This window comes from Stegostoma tigrinum, chromosome 11 (genome assembly GCF_030684315.1).
Source record: "Stegostoma tigrinum isolate sSteTig4 chromosome 11, sSteTig4.hap1, whole genome shotgun sequence".
Taxonomy (NCBI): Eukaryota; Metazoa; Chordata; class Chondrichthyes; order Orectolobiformes; family Stegostomatidae; genus Stegostoma; species Stegostoma tigrinum.
Genome location: NC_081364.1, coordinates 28,184,805 through 28,211,811, shown reverse-complemented (window position 1 = coordinate 28,211,811; position 27,007 = coordinate 28,184,805). Strand labels below are relative to the sequence as shown.

General features: G+C 41.5%; 1 protein-coding gene across 5 annotated transcripts in view; it reads left to right on the top strand.

The window, feature by feature from the left end:
- The window catches only part of wnk2 (WNK lysine deficient protein kinase 2), a 181,715-nt gene that overhangs the window by 113,062 nt on the left and 41,646 nt on the right, over nt 1-27,007 (top strand). For all 5 annotated transcript variants that reach the window (XM_059649864.1, XM_048547623.2, XM_048547620.2 and 2 more), the window contains 3 exons: nt 4,314-4,433; nt 4,780-5,996; nt 26,389-26,482. In XM_059649864.1, the coding sequence (XP_059505847.1) occupies nt 4,314-4,433; nt 4,780-5,996; nt 26,389-26,482 (1,431 nt within the window). The remainder of the gene's footprint in view (nt 1-4,313; nt 4,434-4,779; nt 5,997-26,388; nt 26,483-27,007) is intronic.

Here is a 27,007-nt window from a genome sequence, read left to right as displayed (position 1 = left end):
CACTTCAAATGTACCTAAATTCGAAATGCAGCACTTCAAATTTACCTAAATTAGAACATAAAACATAGAACAGTACAGCACAGTACAGGCCCTTTGGCCCATGATGTTGTGCCAAAGTTTTACCCTAATCCTAATGTCTATCTAACCTCTACCCCTACCTTGTACTGTCATCCATGTGCCTGTTTATTAGCTGCCTAACTGCCTCTAATGAGGCCGTCTACCCTCTCCGGCAATGCATTCCATGCCCCAACCACTCTGAGTAAAGAATCTACCTCTGATGTCTCCTCTGTATCTACCTCCACTCACTTTAAGACTATGCCCCCTCGTAATAGCTACCTCCACCCCATGGGGGAAAAAGTCTCTGGCTGTCTACTCTGTCTATACCTCTGATCATTTTGTACACCTCTATCAAGTCACCTCTCATCCTTGTCGTTGTAAAGAGAAAAGCCCTGGCGCTCTCAACCTTCCCTCCATTCCAGGCAACATCTTGGTAAGTCTCCTCTGCACCTTTTCCAATGCCTCCACATCTCTCCTGTAATGATGGGACCAGATCTGGACACAGCTGGAGCATAACTTCATGGGTCTCGAAGGCAGTCCCTCTATTCATGAAAGCTAACAGCTCTATCCACCTGGGTTGCAGCTTTCAGGGAACTGTGAACATGAACCCCTGGATCCCTCTGCTCCTCCGCCCTGCCAAGAATCTTTCCATTAACCCTGTATTTTGCTTTCAAGTTTGTCCTTCCAAAGTGGATCGCCTCGCATTTTCCAGGGCTAAACCATCAATGTCCCTTTGTAACCTAGAACAGCCCTCCGTACTGTCAACAACATGACCTACCTTCGTATCGTCCTTCAGCTTGCTAATCCACCCTTCCACACTTTCATCCAAGTCATTTACAAAAGTCACAAATAGAAGACGACCCAGGACAGATCCTTGTGGTACATCACTTCTAACTGAGCACCATGGTGAATATTTCCCATCCACTACCACCCTTTGTCTTCTAAGGGTCAGCCAATTCTGAATCCAATCTGCCATATTTCCCCGTATCCTGTGCCTCCTTATCTACTGCATGAGCTTACCATGGGGAACCTTATCAAACGCCTTACTTAAATCCATGTATACCACATCCACTGCTCTACCTTCATCCATGTGTTTGGTTACCTCTTCAAAGGATTCAATAAGGTTTGTGAGGCATGATTTACCCCTCACAAATCCATGCTGACTATCATGAATCAAACTGTGCCTTTCCAAGTGATCTTAAATCCTATGTCTTAGAGACCTTTCCAATAATACGCTCACCACTGATGTAAGACCAACTGGCCTGTAATTTCTGGGGTTATCCCATTCCCTTTTTTGAAAGGGAATGACATTTGCTTCTCTCCAGTCTACCAGCACTATACCCATAGACAGTGAGGACAAAAAGATCATCACTATAGAACCCTTGGATTAATCCCATCAGGCCCGGGCGGCCTAACTATCTTTCAGGTCGAGACCCTTCTTCAGAAATCTCGACCCAAAACGTCAGCTTTCCTGTTTCTCTGAGGCTGCTTGGTCTGCTGTGTTCATCCAGCTCTATACCATGTTATCTCCACATTTCAATAGTGCTCTTTCCTGACAGCATCTGTTCTCCATTTGTTACCCAGTTCTTGCCTAACTGAATTGTAATTACCCTTCCCCCAATTATAAACCTTACCCTGCTGTATGTACCTATCCTTTTCTATGACTGTTGTAAAAGTAACAGAGTTATGATCGCTACTGCCAAAATGTGCTCCTACCAACAGGTCTAACCCTTGGCCCCGGTTCATTGCCAAACGCCAAATCCAAAGTGGCCTCCTTGTGTTAGTCTATCTACATACTGTGTCAGGAATCCTTCTTGAACCCACTGAACAAAATCTGCTCCATTTAAACTATTACAACTAAAATGTTTCCAATCAATATTTGGAACATTGAAGTCATCCATGACTACAACACTGTGACTTCTGCACCTTTCTAGCATCTGCCACCCAATCCACTCCTCTACTTCTCTGCAACTATTAGGGGGTCTGTTCTTTTTAAAAAAAAACAATAAAGTGACTGCTCCTTTCTTGTTCTGGACCCCAACCCAAACTGACTCTCTGGACACATCATTCTCGAACTGTCTTTCAGTAGCTGCTATACTTGCCCTGACTAGCAATGCCACTCCCCCACTTCCTTTTCCACTCTCCCTGTTTCTTTTGAAGCATCTAAATCCTGGAACTTCCAACAACCATTCCTCTCCGAGTTATCCAAGTTGCTGTAATGGCCGCAACATTGTTGTTCCAAGTACCGACCGATGCTCTAAGTCCATCTGCTTTATTTCTGCTACTTCTAGCATTGAAGTATACACACCTCAAACCATGTGTCCACAATTACGCTCTATTGACTGCATTTCTTTAGAAACAACCTTACTCCCTGTTGTGTCCATTGCAAGGCTGAATACCTCATCCTTGTAATTATAAATCTGGTTCCCCATCCCCTGCCAATCTAGTTTAAACCTTCCCATATAGCTTGAGCAAACCTCCCTCCCAGGATATTTGTGCCATTCCGGTTCAGGTGTAACCCGTCCTTACTGTACAGATCCCACCTTCTCCAGAATGTGCTCCAATTATCCACATTTTGGAAGCCCGTTCTCCTACGCCAGCCCTGTAGCCACGTGTTTAGCTGCGCTGTCTCCCTATTTCTTACCTCGTTATCACGTGGCACTGGTAGTAATCCAGAGATAATTACCCTGTTTGTCCTGGACTTCAGCTTCCAACCTAGCTCCCTGTACTCGTTTTTAATATTCTTTGTCCTTTTTCTACTTATGTAATTGGTACCAATGTGTACCATGACTGCTGGTTGCTCACCGTCCCCTGAAGATCCTTAAGGATCTTGGAGACATTATCTGAGACAGTGCAGACCATGGCACCCAAGAGGTAAGATACCATCCGTTCACCTCGTTCGCGTCCACAGAACAGCCTGTCTTGCCTCTTTACTATCAAATCCCTCAATACAATTGCTCTCCTATTCTCCACCCCCCCCCCCCCCCCCCCCCCCAAAACCCCCGGCCATTCCCTTCTGCGCCACAAGTCCAGGCTCAGTGCTAGAGACCTGTCCGCTATGGCCTTCCCGTGGTAGGTTCCCCCAACAGTATCCAAAATGGTATACTTATTATTGAGGGGAATGACGACAGGGGAACCCTGCACTGTATGCCTGTTCCCTTTCCCTTTCCTGACAGTCACCCAGCTACCTTTTTCCTGTACCTTGGGTGTGACCACCTCCCTGTAACTCCTCTCTGTCACCCCTCAGCCTCCCGAATGATCCAGAGTTCATGCAGCTCCAGCTCCAGTTCCCTAACGGGGTTTTTGAGGAGCTGGCATTGGGTGCACTTCTCGCAGGTGAAGCCAGAGGGGACACCAGCAGTGACCCTTACCCCTCACATCCTGGAAGAGGGGCATACAACTGCCCTAGCTTCCATTCCCTCTCCTCCAGAATTCCAGAAGAATTTAAAGAAATGCCTTACCTTGTCGACTCTCCATGCAGTAGTCTTTTTTTTGATTAGAGGAGGAGGACGTGTGGGAGACACTACACACGTAGTGTTTCTGGTTTAGCCAATACCCAAATGTATCAGTTCCTTACTGGATCATGTTGTCTCCACGCACCCGCCACTGAAAACAAGAAAGCCACTGCTGCATGAGGTAAGTTTTTATACTGGAGAAGAAAACAGCCTTACCTTCCCATCGGCGCACTGGCTGTAAATTAAACTCCGTCCGCCATTCCTGTGTGCATTGGCCCATCTGATCAAGATCCCATTGTACTCTGAGGTAGCCTTCGCTGTCCACAACAGCTCCAATTATGGTGTCATCTGCAAACTTACTAACCATATGTCCTATGTTCTCATTCCAAATCATTTATGTAAATTACAAAAAGCAGTGGACCCAGCACTGATCCTGTGACACTGCTGGTCATAGGCCTCCAGTCTGAAAAGCAACACTCCACCACTACCCTCTGTCTTCTACCTTTGAGCTATTTCTGCCAGGATTTAATGTGATCTAAACTTACTAACCTGTCTACCATGAGGAGCCTTGTCAACTGCCTTACTGAGTTCCACATAGACCACATCCACTGCTATGCTCCTCCTCAATCCTCTTTGTTACTTCAAAAAACTCAATCAAGTTGGTGAGACATGATTTACCACACAGCAGCCATATTGACTGTCCCTATTCAGGATCTACAAAATAAAAACTAAAACATGAAGGAAATTGTTGTGTTTTGATAACTTGTAATAAATTCTCATAACTGTTTCCATCTTTATTAGTCTTGCACACAGGCCGAAGGTGGTTTATTGTATGTCCGGTTGTGGAAAATATTGCAACAGAACTTTCAGAATCTGCATCAGATGTTCCTTCAACTCAACCACAACCAACTTCTACTTTGGGTATGGTTTAAGTTTTTGTCACTGTGGAGATAGATGGCTTGCATTTCAAACTGCACATTGCGACAAAGATTGACATTTTAACAATAAGGAAAATGAAAGATACATGTGCCTTGTAAAATGTAACACGGAAATCTTTCCATGTCCAAGCCCCTTAAATAATTCATCATTTTACTGCTCATTTGAAACATATTAAAGCTCTAGTAGTATCTTAATGTTTGCTATTTAATTATATACTGTTAATTTTAACTTGAATGTATAGTTGTGAAACAAGCCCATAATTTAGTTTCTAAATGGCAACCAAAAAAAATTTCTTCATTAGTAACACCTTTGGTATTTACTTTTCCAGAAGCAGAACTAGGAATTGATGAGCAAGTTGAATCTACAGCGTCTGCTACAAATGATAGCACTTCTGGACATCGTAATGCATCTCCACCTTTGGTACCAGTGCTGTCAAATATTACCTATCCAACAAATTTAGCTGCACAAGCAACAATGTCGCCCCTTATTTCTACGCTATCAATCCAGAGGGAGGATAAAACTGTAAATGAAGCACAACAGAGTAGTCACTGCATATATACTGCTGTTTCAAATGGATCGGATATTTCATTTCAAAGCCACCTTGCAGTTCATGAGCATTTAGAAATTTGTTCTACATCTGTGGTTCCACTGCAGTCAGAAGAAGAACAATCAGATGTGGTTTATAGCCCCCCTGTGGTTGTAGATATGAAACATTGTCCTGTTGTTCACCCTCTTCCGATCCAATCAATATCTACACAAACAGAACATAATATTCCTACTCAATATCCTGAACTTAGCCCAATTCACAGCGTGGTCTTGGAGCACCGGTCTGTACCACAAGCTTGTGTTCCTGACATTATTCCACAATCTGTTGTAAAGCAGCAAACTTTTGCAAACCAGATGCAGTCAGCTGTGGGCATTTCTGGAGCAGTCATTAATACAGCAGTGGGTTCTCAGCCCCAGAGTCCTGCACAGCTAGTTCCAGGTGTTAACCAGCAATTTGCACAAGCGCAATCTCAGTCAGTTACTTTGACTGGTATTATTAGCAGTCAGCAACAACTTTCTCTCGTGGTTGAATCAGACAGTGAAGGTCCACGTAAAATTGAATTTGTGGATAATACAATAAAGACACTGGATGAAAAGTTACGCACTTTACTATATCAAGAACCTGGTGGAATCCTCCCTGCATATCCTGCAGCTGAACCTTCTGAAACTGTTGCTTTGGGAGATGTGGGTTGCGCCGAAGAGCTTTATGCTGAGCCCCTTGATGAAGTCCTAAATGCTGCACTTTCTGTGGCTGTTTCTGTTCATGATGTAGAGAATATAGATGCGCCTATCCATTCTGTTCTACCAATAACCCAAGTCCCTATTATGGGGTCACCACCAAGCTTGCATTCTTTGCCTGCAGAGTTACCTGAAGAAACTTCTAATCAAGTTGTTCTGAGAGAGGTTCTATATCAGCATGTGAAAGCACCAGTATTACCTGTAATGGGAGACTCCATTTTGGCTTCAAAAGCTCTAGAGACTGGATCTACTGATATTACTGTAAGTCGTTTCATTTCCACACTGTCTTTGGGACTTGATTTGCCTTTGAATTTTAAAAATTTGAATTTATAAATTGTCCGTGCATACATAAAACTTTTTATTTTGCATAATAAATTCCAGTAGATTGCTTAAAGTTAGGATACAATTAAATTTTCAAATTCAATTTTACCTGTATTTGTGACTAGCAGATAAATTGCAAGCTAACCTGTAAAATGTCAACTTAAGAGGTATTCTCCCAGTTGTTTATTGTACTTGAGTGAAGGATCGAAAGAATGGCATCGAAAGAATCGGAAAGCTTTTGATTACTTGCATATCATAATCATTCAGATTCCTGTTCTGAATGATAAAACAAAAATCTCTCTCTTTAATTTGGTGTCAAGTTTTAAAATATTAGAATTTAAATTTTGAATGTCTGAAGAAAATTAAACACATATTTATCCCAGTGCTGATAATGCACTCAGAATTGATAATACAATAAATGTTTTGGTGATTTGACACAGCTGGGTCAGTCAAATCCCAAGTTTAAAAGTAAAGTGCTATAATTTCAAATCCAGCAGTAACTGGCTTGAATTAAATGTATAATCTGTACAGAGTATTTTACGGATGGTGTTTTTCTCAGTATGTTGATGGCCAGAGAAATTTGACATACAATATTCCCTGTAGTTTTGTTTGCTGCAGTGTTGACTCAGATTCTGTGTACAACAGTGGCTTTCGGAAACAAGCTACTTGTTAGCACATTGATGTAGGCAGAACTTCCCTGAGACTGCTGCACTTCGAGGGAACATTGCTTTGTCTTCATTGTACAGATATGAATTGGGTAGACAAGTGGCATGTTAATTTTTTTTGGAAGGGGATTGAAGTATAAGAACAACAGACTTTTGTGACAGTTGTGTAGAGCTTTGAGATGGCACTCGTGTACTCTCTGCAGTTTTGATCTCAATATTTGGAGAAGGGTATACCTGCATTGCATGTAGGTTGGTTCCTGAAGTGAGAGGATTGACTATTTGTAGAGTAAAAAAGCTAATTGGGCCGATTACACTCTAGAATTCAGAAAATTAGAGTTGATCTCAAAAAGCTTGTACATTAGGTACTAAGATTCCCCAATGTCAAGATAAGTGGTGGATCAGTTAGGACTGATGAGAAATATCTTCAGTCAAATTACTGAATGTCTTCAGAATTAGCTACCCCAGGGGATTGTGGGTGTTCTGTTTCAATTAAATTTAAGTTATAATAGGAAGTGTGTTTAGTGTCAGGAATTTAACAGGTAATGGGACTGAACAGGAAAATGGAGATGAGACTGTAAATCAGCCATGTCTGTAATAGCTGCTGCACTAGTTTTGAAGGGCATTTTGGCCTACACCTCACTACTTATTTTCTTGAACTAAAATTCCATAAATTAAATCAGTCCATGAGCTCCCACTCTCTGTCCCAACCCCTAACTCATAAATTACATTTGAATCTCTTTCTGTAATCTGCTTCATGATCTACAGGAGAAACTTCAACGTTTCCCTGAAATAAACCATGAACCTGGGAGTGCATGGTGTAATGGTGACTGTGCATTAACGCAGTTCCTGCTGATTGATATCAGAGATAATGGGAACTGTAGATGCTGGAGATTCCAAGATAATAAAATGTGAGGCTGGATGAACACAGCAGGCCAAGCAGCATCTGTGCACAAAAGCATAAGCTTTTGTGCTCCTGAGATGCTGCTTGGCCTGCTGTGTTCATCCAGCCTCACATTTTATTATCCTGCTGATTGATATTGTCTAGATAATGTCATATAGTTGGGAATATTGTCTGCTTCGCAGGTACACCAGCTACTCAATGAAGGCCGAGAGGCTGAGACTGAGCAAGCATTGTGGCATTACTAGCAAGGCCACCCTCTTTGCCTTCCCCAATTGCTGTTGGGACGTGGCGATTGTTAACCTTCTAATAACATCAAGAATGTGGACCAATGTTCACTTGTATCGAAGTACCAAACTGACTAACATGTATCCACTGATTGCATTGAATGCAGAAATCATGCAGAATTAAATCCATACTGACAGACAGGCTATAATCTTGAGTCATGTCTATGTGAATGACATCAAAGGACCATGCAGTACCTCACAAAGTATTTTTTAATGGAACTCCCCATTTTAACTCATCTGGTGGGTTATCCATATATTTGTACCCAAATGAATATTTCCTGTTCGTGGTACATGAACTGTTACGTTGAGCCACCACCTTGAACCACAGCATCTGTGAAGGTAATTACACTCAGTGCTAGTAAGGAAGGGAATTCTAGGATTTTGACAGCAAAGAAATCAGGATACAGTTCCAAGTCAGGATATTATTGGGGTTGAAGGAGAACTTGTAGATGAAATTCACTTGCATCTATGACCAGACCTTCTGAGTGGTAATCAAGAAGGATTATCTTTCTTCCTGATCTGCTGTTTGAAGGATATCATTTGTATTTAAACTGCTAAAAAGTGATGAATCAGCTTTCATGGTCTCAAAGAACACAAAGAGACCTTTTGTGTCTGTGCTGGCTCTTTTTAACTACATAAATATTTTTATGGGTGGAAATTAAAACTGTGCTGTGGGTGCTATTGATGAAAAGATGGAAGAGACAGTGGAATTTTTATAGTATGGATACGGAATGTGAGAAGTGCAAATTGAGAAACCCTGCAGTACATCACTGAAACAGGGAATGAGGGCACTTTGCAGTCCTGAGCTTTTCTAAAACTTTGTGGAACTCTGTATCAGTGTTGATTAGATGTAAACCTGGTGCCTGTGCTTTGTGCATGTATTAACCTCTATGTATGAATGTTTCTTGGAGGCAATTTATCAGGTGATGGTAGATTGTGAACTGTGTTGCAGAACAAAAAGTCACTGGAGCTGGTTATAAATTTTGGAGAATAGAGCATTTACCCTGGCTAGCAGTTTCCGTAAACTTTGCCTAATTTCCTGTTCATTTTCATAATAAAGATAATTCAGGATTTAACTAAAGGAAAAAAACAAACGTGCATTTGCTGAAAAAGACTTGATTGTAGGGAAACTAGGTCTCAGTATTACTCTACTCTTGTAAGTAAATTATCACATTCAGGTCCCTTTTTAATTTTTAATTCATGCTTCTTGAAAATGTAGCAAGAGGAAGTGGGTTTCAACAATGATTTTCAGTAATATTGCTCCCTTTGTTGAATGTCTTCCTAAAAGTTCGCAGCTAAGTGATTTGGCTGTTCTACTTACATCTCCTATTCCTTCCAATGAAGTAAACAAACACCAAAATTGGTGAAGAGAAAATGGTTTACATTTTGAGGCCAGTGACCCTTCTTCAGAATGGGTCCAGTGATCTAGTTAAGAGGAAGAAGGAAGCTTACTTAAGGTTGAGGAAGCAAGGATCAGACAGGGCTCTAGAGGTCTACAGGGTAGCCAGGAAGCAACTGAAGAATGGATTTAGGAGAGCTAGAAGGGAGTATGAGAAAACCTTGGTGGGTAGGATCAAGGAAAACCCCAAAGCTTATGCGGGGAACAAGAGGATCGCCAGTATGAGATTAGGGCCAATCGGGGATAGCGGAGGGAACTTGTGCGCAGAGTCAGAGGTGGTAGGGGAGGCCCTTAATGAATATTTTGCTTGTTGTTAGGAAGGGGGATGTGCTAGAAATATTGAAAAACATGAGGATAGATAAGTCTCCTGGGCCAGACAGGATATACCCAAGGTTACTAAGGGAAGTAAGGGAAGAGATTGCTGCCACTTTGGCAATGATCTTTGCATCCTCTGGATTGTCCACTGGAGTAGTACCAGAAGATTGGAGGATGCCAAATGTCATTCCCTTGTTCAAGGAAGGGAATAGGGATAATTCTGGAAATTACAGGCCAGTCAGTCTGTCTTCTGTGGTGGGCAAATTATTGGAGAGGATTCTGAGAGATAGTAAACAAAGAAACCTACAGCACAGGAACAGGCCCCTCGACCCTCCAAGCCTGCACTGATCAAGATCCTCTGTCTAACCTGTCATCTATTTTCTAACAGTCTGTGTCCATTTGCTCCCTGCCCATCCATGTACTTGTCCAAATATATCTTAAAAGACGCTAATGTGTCTGCGTCTACCACCTCTGCTGGCAACGCATTCCAGGCACCCCTCTGTGTAAAGAACTTTCCACGCATATCTCCCTTAAACTTTCCTCCTCTCACTTTGAACTCATGACCCCTAGTAATTGAGTCCCCCACTCTGGGGGAAAAAGCTTTTTGCTATCCACCCTCTCTCTCCCCCTCATGATTTTGTAGACCTCAATCAAGTCCCCCCCTCAATCTCTGTCTTTCTAATGAAAATAATCCTAATCTATTCAACCTCTCTTCATAGCTAGCACCTTCCATACCAGGCAACATCCTGGTGAAGCTCCTCTGTACCCTCTCCAAAGCATCCACATCCTTTTGGTAATGCGGCCACCAGAACTGACACAGTACTCCAAATGTGGCCGAATCAAAGTCCTATACAACTGCAACATGACCTGCCAACTCTTGTACTCAATACCCCGCCCAATGAAGGAAAGCATGCCATAAGCCACCTTGACCACCCTATTGACCTGCGTTGTCACCTTCAAGGAACAATGGACCTGAACACCCAGATCTCTCTGTTTATCAATTTTCCCTAGGACTTTTCCATTTACTGTATAGTTTGCCCTTGAATTTGATCTTGCAAAATGCATCACCTCGCATTTGCCCGGATTGAACTCCATCTGCCATTTATCTGCCCAACTCTCCAGTCTATCTATATTCTGCTGTAATCTTTGACAGTTCCCTTCACTATCAGCTACTCCACCAATCGTAGTGTCAATCAGCAAGCTTGCTGATCAGACCACCTACACCTTCCTCCAGATCATTTACATATATCACAAACAACAGTGGTCCCAGCACAGATCCCTGTGGAACACCACTGGTTACAAGTCTCCAATTTGAGAAACTCCCTTCTACTACTACCCTCTGCCTCCTGTTGCCCAGCTAGTTTTTTTATCCATCCAGCCAGCACACCCTGGACCCCATGTGACTTCACTTTCCCCATCAGCCAGCGATGGGGAACCTTATCAAACGCCTTACTGAAGTCCATGTATATGACATCTACAGCCTTTCCCTCATCAATCAACTTTGTCATGTCCTCAAAGAATTCTATTAAGTTGGTAAGACATGACCTTCCCTGTACAAAACCATGTTGCCTATCACTGATAAGCCCATTTTCTTACAAATGGGAATAGATCCTATCCCTCAGTATCTTCTCCAGTAGCTTCCCTACCACTGATTTCAGGCTCACTGGTCGATAATTACCTGGATTATCCTTGCTGCCCTTTTTAAACAAGGGGACAACATTAGCAAGTCTCCAGTCCTCTGGGACTTCACCCGTGTCTAAGGACACTGCAAAGATATCTGTTAGGGCCCCGGCTATTTCCCCTCTTGTTTCCCTCAGTAACCTGGGATAGATCCCATTCGGACCTGGGGACTTGTCCACCTTAATGTCTTTTACGTTACCTAACACTTCCTCCTTCCTTATTATCAACTTGACCTAGACTAAGCAAACATCTGTCCCTAACCTCAACATCCGTCATGTCCCTCTCCTTGGTGAATACCGATACAAAGTACTCGTTAAGAATGTAACCCGTTTTCTCTGACTCGGCGCATAACTTTCCTTCTTTGTCCTTAAGTGGGCCAATCCTTTCTCTAGTTACCCTCTTGCTCTTTATATATGAATAAAAGGCTTTGGGATTTTCCTTAACCATGTTTGCCAGCAATATCTCATGTCCCCTCTTTGCCCTCTTAATCCCTTTTTTTCAGATTTGCTGTACATTCCCGATATTCTTGCAAAGCTTCGTCTGTCTTCAGTCGCCTAGACCTCATGTATGCTTCCTTTTTTCTCTTGGCTAGTCTCATAATTTCACCTGTCATCCATGGCTCCCTAATCTTGTCTTTTCTATTCCTCATTTTCACAGGAACATGTCTCTCCTGTTATCATTATTTAGAAAAACAGTTTGATTAGAAATAGTCAGCATGGCTCTGAGGGGGGCAGGTCATGCTTCACAAGCCTTATTGGATTCTTTGAGGATGTGACAAAACACGTCAATGAAGGTAGAGCAGTGGATGTGGTGTATATGGATTTTAGTAAGACATTTGATAAGGTTCCCCATGGTAGGCTCATTCAAAGTAGGGAGGTATGGGATTCGGGAAAATTTGGCTGTCTGAATACAAAACTGGCTGTCTACTAGACAGCCAGAGGGTGGTAGCAGATGGAAAGTATTCAGCCTGGAGCTCAGTGACCCAGCAGTGTTCCACAGGGATCTGTTCTGGGACCTTTGATCTTTAAAGGGTGGGTTAGTAATTTTGCTGATGACACATAAGGTTGGTGGGGTTGTGGACAGCGTGGCGGGCTGGGACATTGACAGCATGCAGAGCTCTCAGTGGCAGTTGGAATTCAACCCTGAAAAGTGTGAAGTGATTCATTTTCGGAAGGTCGAATTTGAATGCCGAATACAGGGTTAATGGCAAGATTCTTGGTGGTGTGGAGAAACAGAGGGGTTTTGAGCTCCACGTGCATAGGTCCCTCAAAGTTGCTACACAAGTTGATAGGATTGTAAGGAAAGCGTGTGTTATGTTGACTTTCATTGGCAGGGGAATTGCGTTTAAGACCTGTGATGTTATGCTGCATCTTATAAAACCCTGGTTAGACCACACTTGGAATATTGCATCCCATTCTGGTCACCTCATTACAGGAAAGATGTGGAAGCTTTGGAGAGGGTGCAGAGGAGATTTACCAGGATGCTGCCTGGACTGGAGGGGAGGTCTTATGAGGAAAGGTTAAGGGAGCTAGGGCTTTTTTCATTGGAGCGAAGAAAGATAAGAGTTGACTTGATAGAGGTGTACAAGATGGAGAGACAGAGTGGATAGCCAGAGACTTTTTCCCAGGGCGGAAAAGACTATTATGAGGGGACATAATTTTAATGTGTTTGGAGGAAGATATAAGGCAGATGTCAGCTAGGTTCTTTACACAGAGTGGTGGGCATGTGGGAATGCGCTGCCGTCAATTGTAGTGGAGTCAGATACTTCAGGGATCTTTAAGCGACTCTTGGATAGGCACATGGAGGACAGTAAAATACTGGGCTTGATGGACAGATTGATCTTATTAGTATGATAGGTCGGCACAATGCCAGGGGCCATATTGCCTGTGCTGTGCTGTGCTCTTCTATGTTTTATGAAATGCCAAGTTCCAATAATCTTACCAGTTTGATTATGATCCGGAGAAAATTCACTGAAATGTCACACAACTATCATTTCTGCTTATCAATAATGTTTCAAATTTGAGAAGATTTGTAGCTCAGGTTGCGGTTGTGGATGTGAGTTTGTTCGCTGAGCTGGAAGGTTAGTTTTCAGACGTTTCGTCACCATTCTAGGTAATGTCATCAGCGAGACTCCGACGAAGCGCTGGTGTTATGTCCCACTTTCTGTTTATCTGTTTAGGTTTCCTTGGGTTGGTGATGTCATTTCCTATACCTATACAGTGTATTCAAAAAGAATGGGTACCCAATGAACACAGTCCACTGATTTCTCAGCAACAAACCCAAACAAACAGACAAAACGGGCCCAGAAACCATAACCACTCTCCCCTACATCAAAGACATTTCCGAAATGACTGCCAGACTACTCGGACCTCTTGACATCAGGGTAGCTCACAAACCCACCAACACAGTAAAACAGCAGCTAATGAACTTAAAAGACCCTATACAGACAACAAACAAAACAAACGTCTTCTACAAAATACCTTGCAAGAAATTGGACAAACTGGCAGAAAGCTAGCCACCAGGATACATGAATATCAACTAGCCACAAAACGACATGACCCACTATCACTCGTATCCTTACATACAGATGAGGAAGGACACCACTTTGATTGGGACAACACATCCATCCCAGGACAAGCCAAACAGAGACACGCATGAGAATTCCTAGAAGCATGGCATTCCAACCGGAACTCCATCAACAAACACATTGATTTGGAGCCAATCTACCATCCGCTGAGAAAAAGAACAGGAAATGACATCACCAACATGGGAAGTGACATCACCAACCCAAGGAAACCTAAATAGATAAATAGAAAGCGGGACATAACACCAGCGCTCCATCGGAGGCTCACTGATGTTACCTAGAATGGTGACGAAACGTCTGAAAACTAATCTTCCAGCTCAGCGAGCAAACTCACATCCAGAATGTTTCAAATACTTAATATTCTAGCAGAGTCTGTAGAATTACAGCATCGTGGAACAGGAAGCTATTCACAAGGGAGGGAGAAAAGAGAAATGTAGTTAAAATTGGAGATCGTATAGTTAGGAGGTTAGTCGCTGTTTCTGTGACCAGTATCAAGAGTCCTGAAGACTGTCTTGCGTTATGGAAACCGTTAAAGGTTGCACGGAAGGCTCAGCAGGGGCTATGCAAATTTCCAGAGCAATTAGGACCGTATGGAGAGGCTCAGGAATCTAACTTCAGGTGTGGAAGGAAAGGGGACAACAATGAGAAGGCACTGGACTGAGGGTGGTGTACTTAAATGCATGCTGAATTTGAAGAAAGTTAAATAAGCTTTTAGTGTAGATTGAAATTTGCATGTACAGTCTTGTGGTTATTACAAGAGATGTAGCTGGAAGGGGCTCTGGGATGGGCACTAAATATCCAATGGTGCTCAAAATGACAGGTAAGTGAGCCGATGGAGTGCGGTTGCCTTGTTAGTAAGAAATGAAATGAAATTGATAGCAAGAAGTGATATAGAGTCAGAAGGCATAGAACCTATGTGGTTAGAATTGAGGAACCGCAAAGGAAAAAGGACCCTGGAAATTATGTATAGGCTTCCTAGCAGTATTCAGGATGTGGGGAATAAGTCAGGAGACAGAAAAGACATATATAAGAAAGGTACAAATAAAATCATTATGGGAGACCTCAGTATACAGTAGACTTGGAAAATCAAGTTGGTAGCAGGTCTCAAGATGAGGAATTTGTGGAATGTCTGCAATGTTTATTTTGGAGCCACTTAGGGTAGAGCCCATTAGGGAATAAGCAGTTCTGCATCTGGTAATATGAAATGAGGCAAGCTTAATTAGAGAGTTAAAGATTTCTGTAGGGGACCGTAACACCAATATGATAGAATTAAAACTGCAGTTTGAAAGAAGTTTGAATTGGATGTAATGTTATTACAATTGAGTAAAGGTAACTGCAACAGAAGTGAGGGAGGAACCAGCCAGACTTGATTGGAAAGAGATCTGAGCAGGGAACACAGTGGAGCAGCAATGCTGGGCGTTTCTGGGTGTAAGTTGGGAGGCACAGGACAAATTCTTCCCAAGGAAGAAGAAATGTACTAAAGGGAGTGTGAGGCAACCGTGGAAAACTTGGCAATTCAGACAGTGTAATAGCAAAAGAAAAAGCATACAATGTGGTGAACGTTAGTAGGAAACTAGAGGATTGGGAAGTCTTCAAAACAAGCAGAGGATAACTTTAAATAAAAAACTATAGGGGTGCAGAAGATGAAATATTCCCAGTAATAAGCTGGCTATAAAAGAAATTGCAAGAGTTTTTCTTTGATATATCGATGGTAGGAGTGAGACACTGGACTGCTGGAAAATGAGTCTGGAGAAGAAATGGGGAACAGAGAAATTGCAAAGGAACTGAATAGGTACTTTGTGTCAGTTTTCATGGTGGGGAAAAAACAGCAACATACCAGACTTTCAGGAGACTTGGGACAGCAGTGAGTGTAATGGCCATCACTCAGTAGAAAATGCTGGGGTAGTTGAAAGGTCTGAAGATGAATAAATCATCCACTCCAGATGGACCACACCCAAGAGTTCTGAAGGAGATTGCTGAGGAGATTGTGGCAGCATTGGGAGTGGTCTTTCGGGAATCACTGGAGTGGGGAAAGGCCTCAGTGTTGGAATGTGGGTAATGTAACACCACTGCTTAAGAAGTGGAGGGAGTCAGAAAAAGGGATATTATAGATCGATTAGCCTGACCTTGGTCATTAAGATTTTAGCACCCATTATTAAGCATGAGATTGCAAAATACTTGGAAGTGCATGCTAAAATAAATTCATGGAGTAGGTCACGCCTGAAAAATGTTAGATCTCTTTTTGAGGAGGTAACAGACAGGTAAGACATGAGAGAGCCAGTGGACTTGATATATTTGGATATTGGAAAGGCTTTTTACAAGGTGCTGTACAGGAGGCTGCTAAATAAGACGAGCCCATGGTGTTCGGGACAAGGTACTGGCATGGATAGAGGATTTGCTGACTGGCAGAAGACAAAGAGTGAGGATAAAGGGGTCTTTTTCAAGATGGCAGCTGGTGACCAATGGAGCTCCATACTTGTCCATGGTGAGAACAAAAAGTTTCCCATTCTATACTAATGATCTGGGCAAAGGAACTGAGGGCATTGTTGCTAAGTTTGCCGATGGCACAAGGATGGGTAGAGGGACAAGTAGTGTTGAGGAAGTGGGAGTGTCTGAAATAAACGTTTATTAAAAAAAAATCTTCTAAATGGGCCTGAATCTGTGCCTAGCCCTGGACCCAAACTGCTTGTATCCAGAATTTGTAAACAATAAATCCAACGCAAGTGTTGACTGGATATATAAGTAAGTTTGTATCTCATTGCTTAGGTTGAGAAAAAATGTTTCAGTTGAACGTCTTGAAAGATTGCCTCTGCTTCCAGGCCTCTTCACTCAGGTCTGAAGTAGCGGAAATGAGGACGGGTGAAAGTGAAACCAATGAGGCTGGAGTCGAACTGAGTTTGCGTAGGAGAGGAAAAATTTGGAAGAAGGATGGGGTCAAAGGGGTGGTGGATGGTGAAAGAAGGGATGGGCCCAAAGTGAGGGGCAGCCAAATAGTTCTGTCGGCTGCAAAACAAGGAAGGCAGTTTCAACTCTTCTTCAAAGGAATCATGTATTGTACGAATTTACTATCTAAGTGAACTTCAGTTGGGCAGTTTAATACTGAACAATGACTAGAAGCAAACATGCAACTGCTTAGCTCTGACTTCCCCTGCCTGTGTAAAGTGCAAGGACAGTTATGGCTTTTTGCATATTGCTGCGTGCCAGTTACATTGTTTAAAGTATTGTTGCCCAATTTTGCCTGTCTGCGCACACTAATTTAAATGCTATGGTGTCTTGAAATTGATGCTTTCTTTGAATGTTGTGGATTTGTTTACTGGAGCAATGATGATTATTAAGGATGTTATTCAACACTTCTGCTTTGAGAGTTCAAAAACCACATTTGTCAGCACAAATACAGGAGATTGAGTTGGTGGAAATGAATGGAGCCCCAGAGGAAATCTCAAGAGCTAATGAGCCAAGAGTACAGCATTGGAACAGGCCCTTTGGCCCACCAAGGCTGTACCATTACGTGGTGCCTTTTTAAACTAAAAACCTTTTGCCTCTATGTTGTCCACATTCTTCTATCCCCTGCTTATTCATACATCTGTTAATGTTGCTATTATATCTGCTGCTGCCACTACATTCCAGGTATTTGCCACCCTCTTTACAAAACTTGCCTCTCATATCTCCTTCAGACGTTCCTCCTTTTACCTTAAATCTGTGTACCCTAGTAATTGACATTTCTCCAGTAGGAAAAAGATTCTGGCTTTCCATTTTATTCATGCCTGTCATCATTTTGTAAACTTCTATTAGTTCACCCTTCATCCTTTGACATTCAAGTGAAAACAGTCCAAGTTTTTCCAATCTTTTCTCATCGTCAGTACCCCTCAAACCACGCAACATCCTCACAAACTGTTTCTTTACCCTCTCCAAAACCTGCACATCCTGCTGGTAAGTGTGGTAACCATAGCTGTATCCAACGTTCCAAATACGGCCAAACTGAAGTTATTGATAGCTCCAACATGACTTGCCCATTTTTATACTTTGTGTCGTACCCAATGAAGGGAAGCATGCCAAATAGCACCTTGACTGTCTTATCCATTTGGGTTGTCACTTTGGGGGAATTGTGGACCTGTACCCAAGATCCCTCTTTATGTTGATGCTGTTTAGAGTTTTGCCATTTATTGTATACTTCCCTCCTGCTTTAGATATCCCAAAATGCACCACCTCGCATTTGTCCAGATTAAACTCCATCAGCCATTTCTCCATCCTAATCTCTAGCTTATCTGTACACAATAAAAACCGAAAAAAAACTGCGGGTGCTGTAAATCAGGATCAAAAACTCAAGTTGCTGGAAAAGCTTGGCAGGTCTGGCAGCATCTGCAAAGAAGAAATCAGAGTTAATGTTTTGGGTCCAGTAAGCCTCCCTCAGAACTGATAACTAGGAAAATGCCAGTTTATATTTAGAAAATAGGGAGGCTGGTGGGGAAGGGAGTAATTTATAGGATAGAGCTTAAAAAGAGAAGAACTGTTGGACAGACAAAGGAATTTGACAACAATCTGGTTGGGAGGGTGAATAGTTGTGAATCGAGATTGAAAGAGACTAACAACAGGTTGTCTGTAATGGCCGGCTATGTGATAACAGGGGCTGGTGTGTGGTGTAGGGGGCTAGGACATGGGACAGTTTAGGCCCTAAAATTATTGAACTTGATATTGAGTCCAGTGGGCTGCAGGGTCCCTAAGCAGAAAATGAGGTGTTGTTCTTCTAGCATGGGCTGAGCTTCACAGGAACACTGCAGCAAGCAAGAGAGACAGATGTTTGTGGACTTTTGGAAGGAGGTAGAAGCGAGCTGTGCAGGGCTGGGATACTGTCAGCTTGGAAGCAGTGAGTGGGAGATGGCCAGATAAAATGAGGTCAGTGACTGTTGTTGAACCGATGCCTGGTGTGCCATGTTGGGGTCATGGCCCAGGGAAAGATAGGAGGAGGTATCTGAGAGCCGGCACTCATCTTCTGCAAGGTAGAGATTAGTATGCCAGATTACCACAGCATCATCCTGCTCCTACGATGCTGCTTGTCCTGCTGTGTTCATCCAGCTCTACACCTTGTTATCTCAGATTCTGCAACACCTGCAGTTCCTACTATCTCTGAAACAGTCACCCATATCAGCAGGCTTATAATCAAAATCAGAGTTAGATCTAAGTGCAGTCCGTTTAGAGGAAGATTGGATTTTGGAGATAGGTGAGGGGGGCAGAGAAATTGAGGTGACTAGTATCACGTTGAGCGATCTCGATGAACATACTGAGTGCAGGTGAAAGGCCAGAGGGAGGGGTCCAGATGGAGGGAAAATGTTGGAACTGGGCAAAGAGTTCTAGGGGATGGGGAGTGGACTCTTGTCCAAAAGAAGTGGGCATGGAGGCAAAGATGTCGGAAGAAGGGTTCAGTGTCATGTGCCTGAAATCCGTTAAGGTGGGGATGCAGAGGAATAAAGCTGAGGCCTTTGAGTACGGAACGTTCAGCATCGGAGAGCAGAAGGTTAGGAGAGCTGATAAATACCTGACAGGAAATGGGGTTGGGAGAGGTGTTGGAGTCAGAGGGAGGAGGGGGAGAGGAAGGGTCCAGAGGGCTTGAGCCGGCATGTTACGATACTCTTAAAAAGGTCAAGAGTGTGCACGTGAAGTCGCATGACTCGCAGTGTGGATCTCAGGATGCGGTATGAGGAGGTGTCTATGGAATGTTGAACATCATGGAGATATGTGATCCTGGGAGGTTTCAAAGCATGAGGGATGAAACATCAGTTGTAATCTACATGGAGTGAGTCTGAACCGCTGGCAATCATAGAGGACTGTGATATGGCTGTGGAAATGAGTTTTAGCAAATACTTGGTCAAACACCAGAAGTGACAGTGAAATTAACGTCAAAGGGCGAGAAGAATGATGAGAACGAAGATCCAGTTGGAGAGAGAAGCAGAACTTCTTCAAGGTGGGCATATCTTGAAGAGATGTGGCGTTGAGTTAAATACTAAATAAAAACAGAACTGCGGATGCTGTGAATCAGGAACAAAAACAGAAGTTGCTGGAAAAGCTCAGCAGGTCTGGCAGCATCTCTGAAGAAAAATATCAGTTAGCGTTTAGGGTCCAGTGGCCCTTCCTCAGAACTGATGGTAGCTGGATAAATGTCAGTTTATATGCAGAAAATAGGGAGGTGGGTGGGTACGGAGTAAATGATAGGGTAGAACCTAAAGAGAGAGAAGAATAGTTAGACAGACTAAGGAGCTGATAACTCTAGCTTATCTATGTCTTGCTGTGTCCTCTGGTAATCTTCCTCTCTATCTTGCCCAATCTCCGTGTCATCCACAAACTTACTAATTATGCCACCAGCATTCTCCTCTAAGCCATTTATATATATATTACAAACAGTTCTGACTCCTATAGAATACCACGAGTTGGAGATCTACAATTTGAGAAACACCCTTCCACCGCTCCTCTGTCTTCTATGACTAAACCAGTTCTGTAACCATCTTATTAGCCCACTGTGTATTCACTTTCTGTATCAACTTGCTGTGATGGGCCACCTTAAAAGCCTAATATCCTGGAAAGATTTTAACTGCTAAAATGTTAACTAATCAAGTGGAAATTAATTTTTAATGGTTTCTTAAATTTTAATTGCTGTCAAGCTCCTCAGGCACTAAAAATTAAACTTTATAGCTTTTCATGTCTCATTGCTTTTATGCATTAATTATTGGTAACTTTAAAAAAAAAGGCTTTTGTTTATATATCTCTTATCATCTTTGTTCAACTTTCATGTTTACATATTGATATACATCTTTATTTAGACTCTGCCTACTCTAAGAGGATCCTCACTGTGGGTGGTTCAGGAGATGTGCTTTTGTTTGCCATGTTTTCACAGATTCCAGTTGCCCTCAAGAGCGTACTATACTGTATCCTGATTTCCACAGTTGATTTTTCTCATTGAAACCCATGTAAAGTCTCTGAATTGTTGGGAGCATGTTGAACTGTAAGAAATATTTAATCACCACTGACATCAGAATCTCCATCAAGACTTTTGGTGGTGATAATGGCAAAAGGAATGTTGGTCAATATGCCAGCAAAGTTCCCTGCTAATCGTAGAATGATGCTATAAGAATATTTTTACACATACCTGAACATTAGGTAGTCCTGCTATAGCATCTGATGCAAAAGACAGTACCCCCAGTAATCTCTGTGTATAGTGGGCATAAACACAATAGAGAGGCTTGAGTGCTACCAGATAAGGCAAACTTATGGGATAATGTAGGGGGAGGGGCTTAGATTAGTTCACAGGTCAGCGCAACATCAAGGGCCGAAGGGCCTGTTCTGCGCTATATTGTTCTATGTTCTAACATTTAAGTTTTTAATTCATTCATGGGATGAGGGTGTCTTTGCTTACGCAGAGTTTGTTGCCTGTACCTAAATGCCCAGAGGGCTGTACGAGTCAACCACGTTTGCTGTTGGTCTGGAATCACATACAGGCCAGACCAGGTAAGGGTGGCAGTTTCCTTCCCTAAAGGACATTAGTGGACCAGATTTTCCAACCGCCCACAATGGATTCATGTTCATCATTAGACTCTTCATTCCAGATTTCTAAAAACAAAAAATTGAATTCAGATTCTACTATCTGGCATGGCTGGATTCAAATCCAACTCCCCAGGATATTATCTGGATCTCCGGATTAACAGTCCAGCAATAATACCACTAGGTCTTCACCTCCCTGATGCTAACTCAGCAGGATGAAGAAATGAAAAAGAAATCTTGTTTTATTCGTCTCTGCAACATTTAATCTGACCAGGTGCTTATAACATCACAATTTATAAGTTTCTTAATTTTTTATAATTTGCCTATTATGATTTCAGCTGATGTTGTTACCTATCAAGTTAGGGGGTGGCATCGTGACTCAGTGGATAGCAGCCTGTTTAGCACCGGGGACCTGGATTGATTCCACCCTTGGGCGACTGTCTGTGTGGAGTTTGCACATTCTCACTGTGTCTGCTTGGGTTTCTTCCAAGTGCTCAAGTTTTCTCCCCACAGTCCAAAGATGGGCAGGTTGTGTGGATTAGCAGTGTTAGTTGCCCGTAGTGTTCAGGGATGTACAGGCTGGGTGGATTAAGGGAAATGCAAGGTTTTCAGGATAGGTTAAAGGAGTAGTTCTTGGTGGGATGGTCATTGGAGATTGGTGTGGACTTGATGGGCCACCGGTCCTACTTCCAAAATATAGGGATTCTATGATGCCGAATCAGATCACAGTCAGTAATCTGGCTTAATGGATCACACTTAGATTTGAGTTTGATTTTAACAACTAGTCTCTTGCTTAAACGTAAGTATGCAATGCTGTAAATTTGACTTTCGCCATAAAACAGAATTTATTACAAAAGCAATGATGATAAAATGGAATAATCCAAGCTATCTGCTAATAATTCAAATTTAGTGATATTAAACGCCGACTATGAGTATAATCCATTTTTTGTTTGCTCATGGGAAGTGGGTTGCAGGTTGGCCAGCACTTTTATGTGCTGTCCCTAGTTGCACTTGAGAAGATGTTGGTAAGCTGCCACTTTGAACTGCTACAATCGACATGATGTAGGCTGACCAACAATTCCCCGAGGAGGGAGATTCCAGGATTTTGACCCAGTTCCAGTGAAGAAACAGTAATATATTTCCAAGTCCAGATGGTGAGTGACTTAGAGGGGATCTTGCAGAGTGTAGTGTTCCTACATATCTGCTGCCCTTGTCTTTCTAGATGGAGGTGATCTTGGGTTTGGAAGGTGCTGTCTAAGGATCTTAAGCTTCTTGAGTAATATTGGAGTTGCACTCGACTGGATAAGTAGGGCATATTCCGTGACATTTGTGGCTTGTGGCTTGTACCTTGTCGATGGTGGACACACTTGGGAAGTCAGGAGGCAAGTTACTCAGTGTTCCCAGCCTCTGACCTGCTCTTGTAGCCTCTGTATTTATGTGGCGAGGCCAGTTGAGTTTATGGTCAGTGGTAACCCCAGGGATTCAATGGTGGCAGTACCATTGAATGTCGAGGAGCAGTAGTTAGATTGTCTGTCTCTTATTGGAGATGGTCTTTGCCTGACATTTGTGTGGCACAAATATTACCTGCCATTTGTCAGTCCAGGCCTGCATATTGTCTAGATCGTATTTCATTTGAAAATGGACTGCTTCCATACCTGAGCAGTCATGAATAGTGCTAAACATATTGCAGTCATTGACAAATATCCTCACTTCTGACCTTATGATGGAGAGAAGTCATTGATGAAAAATTGTTTGATTATGATAAATAATTATTTAGATATTAAAAGAAAATATACACCAGGTTATTGGGCCTACAGCATTACCCTGAGGAATTTGAATTGTATATGTAAATCACAGTTTATATCACAACTATTTGATACTTGATCAAAAGTTAACAGTTTGGTCTCTCTCTTGTAACTGCAGTTATTTTAGAAACCTACTGCAGAAGTGGTCAGTGGAGAACTCTTTTAAATTTTTTTTGTTGTTTGAGTTCTGAAGTGCCGATAAACGATTTGTGTAATTTTAAAGTTCCCAAGTTCTCACAATGAGTAAAATCGATAAATTTCCCTTTTAGCTTTTTATCTGTATGAAATAGTTTTAAAAGCCTGTTAGATTTTTTTTTCAAAAACTCGTAGAGTTTGTAAAGATGTATTGATACTTAATTTCCATTCTTGACCTGTTTGCAGGTAACAGGTAAAACATGATCTCAGCATTCTTGTAACTTCAAGAAAGAAGATCTTAAATTCAGTTATTATTGAAATATGACATGCAATGGAAGTAACATTGCTGAATCCCCATTTGACCAACATCTAGGGTTAGCTGTTGACCAGATGCTGAACTGGACGAGCCGTATAAATTTCATGGCGACTAAAGCAGGTTGGAGGCTGAGAATTCTGTAGTGCGTAAATCTCCTGTTGTCTCCCAAGAACGTCTATCATCTCCAGACCAAGTGACAAGTGTTTTGGAGTTTGATCTACTTGTCTGGATGAGTGCATCTTCTGCTATATTTGAGAAGCTCAAAACCATCCAGGATACAGCAATCTGCTTGATTGGCATGCTGTCTACAACCTCCAAAGTTCATTTCCTGTACCACCAATTCACAGTGATGGTGTATACCATCTTCAAGTTTCAATGCAGCCATTCACCAAAGCTCTTTTTATGGCACCATTCAACCCCATTGCTTCTATCATCTAGAAGGACAAGTGCAGGCATATGCCTGTGAGCACCACAACCAGCAAATGGCCTTCCAAGCGACACAACATCCTGATTTGGAATCACCATTTCTTCACAGTCACTGGGCCGAAATCCCTGAAATCCCTTCCTAACAGGTCTGTGTTATTGCAATTCAGTGGGTCAGTAACAAGAAATCACGAGCCACCATTCCCAAGTCTTCAAAATGTGAAAATTTGTCTAAACCACCAAACTGTCCATTTGTACCTTATTGTCTAATACAGATTAAAAGAAATAACCTGGTGTACATTTTCTTTTAATATCTAAATAATTATTTATCATAATCAAACAATTTTTCACCAATGGAAAAATTAGACTAGAGAAATTAATAATCTACGAAGTATAACTAAAATAACAATTTAAAATTTTGGGTCAATGACCTTTCATCAGAATGTGATTTTTTTAAAAAAAATCTTCAATACCTGTCAATACCTAAAAGAATGCTTCTTAGCTGTACTATTGAATTTTCAGTGCCTGAGAGGTTATGTGCAGGTTTAATTGATATCTACCATTGAAATTTATCAACATGTGACATTCAATCCATGACACTCGTAACTTTGACAATATCAGTGAGACTATTGATCTTTAATCATGCACCTGATGCTCACCTAAAATTATCCAACATTAAAGTCAGGCAACACCATTAGGTTTATTGTTATTTTGATCACAAAACCTAGTGCTATGGAATGTTATATGAGAGGCTATTTGGCAGTTTGGTTATATGCTGGTGTTTTCTTTTTGTTTTTCCACAAATTGTCTGATTTAGTCTAACTCTCTTCAATAATTTTTAATATTCTATTGCAAGCAGTTATCTAATTTCATTTATGCACTCTCCTTCAACTCTAATTTCTAGCAGAAAATTCAATGTTCGAACCACTCTGTTTAATGATTTTTAATCTAACTTTCCTGCTAATTTTGTTTGTGTTAATCTCATAGTTGTGTACTGACAAATAATTGGAAACAATTTTTCTTTTTATCCTAATTTTGAAGAGAGATCCATTATAGGAAGATTGGAATCAGAGTTAATAATTCACTAAGTCTTTCTTCCATGTATCCGCCTTTAAAATGTGTCCTATGATTTTTCTCACCTACATTAAAAACAGAAAAAGATTTAATTGACTGTGGACTGCTTTTTGATGTCTGGAAAGGTGCTAATTTAAGTGATCTCACCTAACAAAGGATTGTCAGTATTAATGTTGAATATTTCAATTGATCCAACATCTACAGCATATTGAAGGAAAGAATTCTGCACTTCCACTACACTTTGAGTAGAAAAGCAACCCCATATTTTCTCTTGAATGGTTCAACTCTAATTTTAAGATTTTGCTCACTTAGCTTAAAATGCTCTGCTACCTTTTTGGTCATGCCTTAATATTCTTGACTCCAGCAAAGGTTATGTTTTTGTCCAGTGCTTTCGTAGTTGATAACAGCTTTTTCATTTCATTTAAGTCCTTGCTATGATTGTGTTTGCAAAACTGTAGAACATCACTGAAACTATAGGTTCCATTATTTAACAAGCGGTGCTCTGCTGATGGCAAGACCGCAGACAGCTTTCAAATTCTTTGGTTTTTTTGCATTTGCTTTTGTAATTTGTAGTTCTGCTGATTTTTCCTCTTTACTGCCATCGTCAAGTTTATACAATAGCAGTTAGGTGAAACAGCTTCACATTCATAAATCTATGATTGAGAAGCTTTTTGAAGGGGAATGTGTTGGTGGATGAAAGGAGTGAAAGACTTGCATGTAAAGCATCTTCTGATTTTCAGGCTTGAAATTGCTTTCGAAGGGCTTTACTGTTAATTTGTGCACAGACGTGACTGACAGCAAGTTCCTGCAAAAGTCTGTTTTATTAATTTGGGCATCAAAATGAAACCCCCTACTTAATTGAATAAGGTCATTGAAAGGCAATGAGTACTGTCAAAAGACAGGAAAAGAATTGCATGACGAAATTATTAATTGTGGTTCTGCAAATCTTCTGGTACCTGATTAGCGTTACTGTTGACTTGGAGTTCACAAATTAGTGACATAAAAAACCAGAATAAAACGCTTTGCGCGGAAGCAAGGATTGGAGTATGCTTGCAGTAGTATCACTAAGAGTGAGTGAAATGCAGAAAAGGCACATAAAGTCCAAATGATTTGAGTAAATGCATCCATCTTTTATTTGATGCAAACATTTCTGTTAAAGTACTTTATATAAATCATTTTCATTAACTACTTGCTATATTTTTGTTGTCCTTTGCTCTGCAGAATCAAAATCTAGAAGTTAAAGAGTGTATTCAAAGCTATGTGCGACCACAGACAGCAGAATTGTCCACAGGAGCATCGATTATAAACAGTCAAGGTGCGCTGACTAAAGTGTTACTTATATTCTTCAAACAAAGCTATATTTGTCCAACAAACTAGTGAAATGGATCACAAAACAAATCAAGTCTTTGAGCAGCACTTGCACATCTTACGTTACATATATAGTTTTAGCCTGAGTTAAATATTGTTGTGATGATGTAAGCAGATGATCCTTGAATATGTATTTCTCAATGTCGAAAATTTGTATTCAATTTACTGAGGACCTGAAGCTGGGTGGGTAAATAATGAGCAAGAAGCAGAGAGGCTGCAGAGGGATTTTGACAGGTTATGTGATTGAAAAGAATATGGTACATTGAGTATGATGTGGAGAAAATGTGAGTTATTCACTTTACATTAAGAAGAATAGGAAAGCAGAGTTATTATTTCAAAAGTAAGAGAGAAACAAATATTTATACTCCATGATTTGGGTCATGCTGTACACAGTCACAAATTTGGCACAGGTGTTACAATCAATCATGTTAACAAGTGGAAGGCCAGCCTCAATTCCAAAAGGACCCGAAGA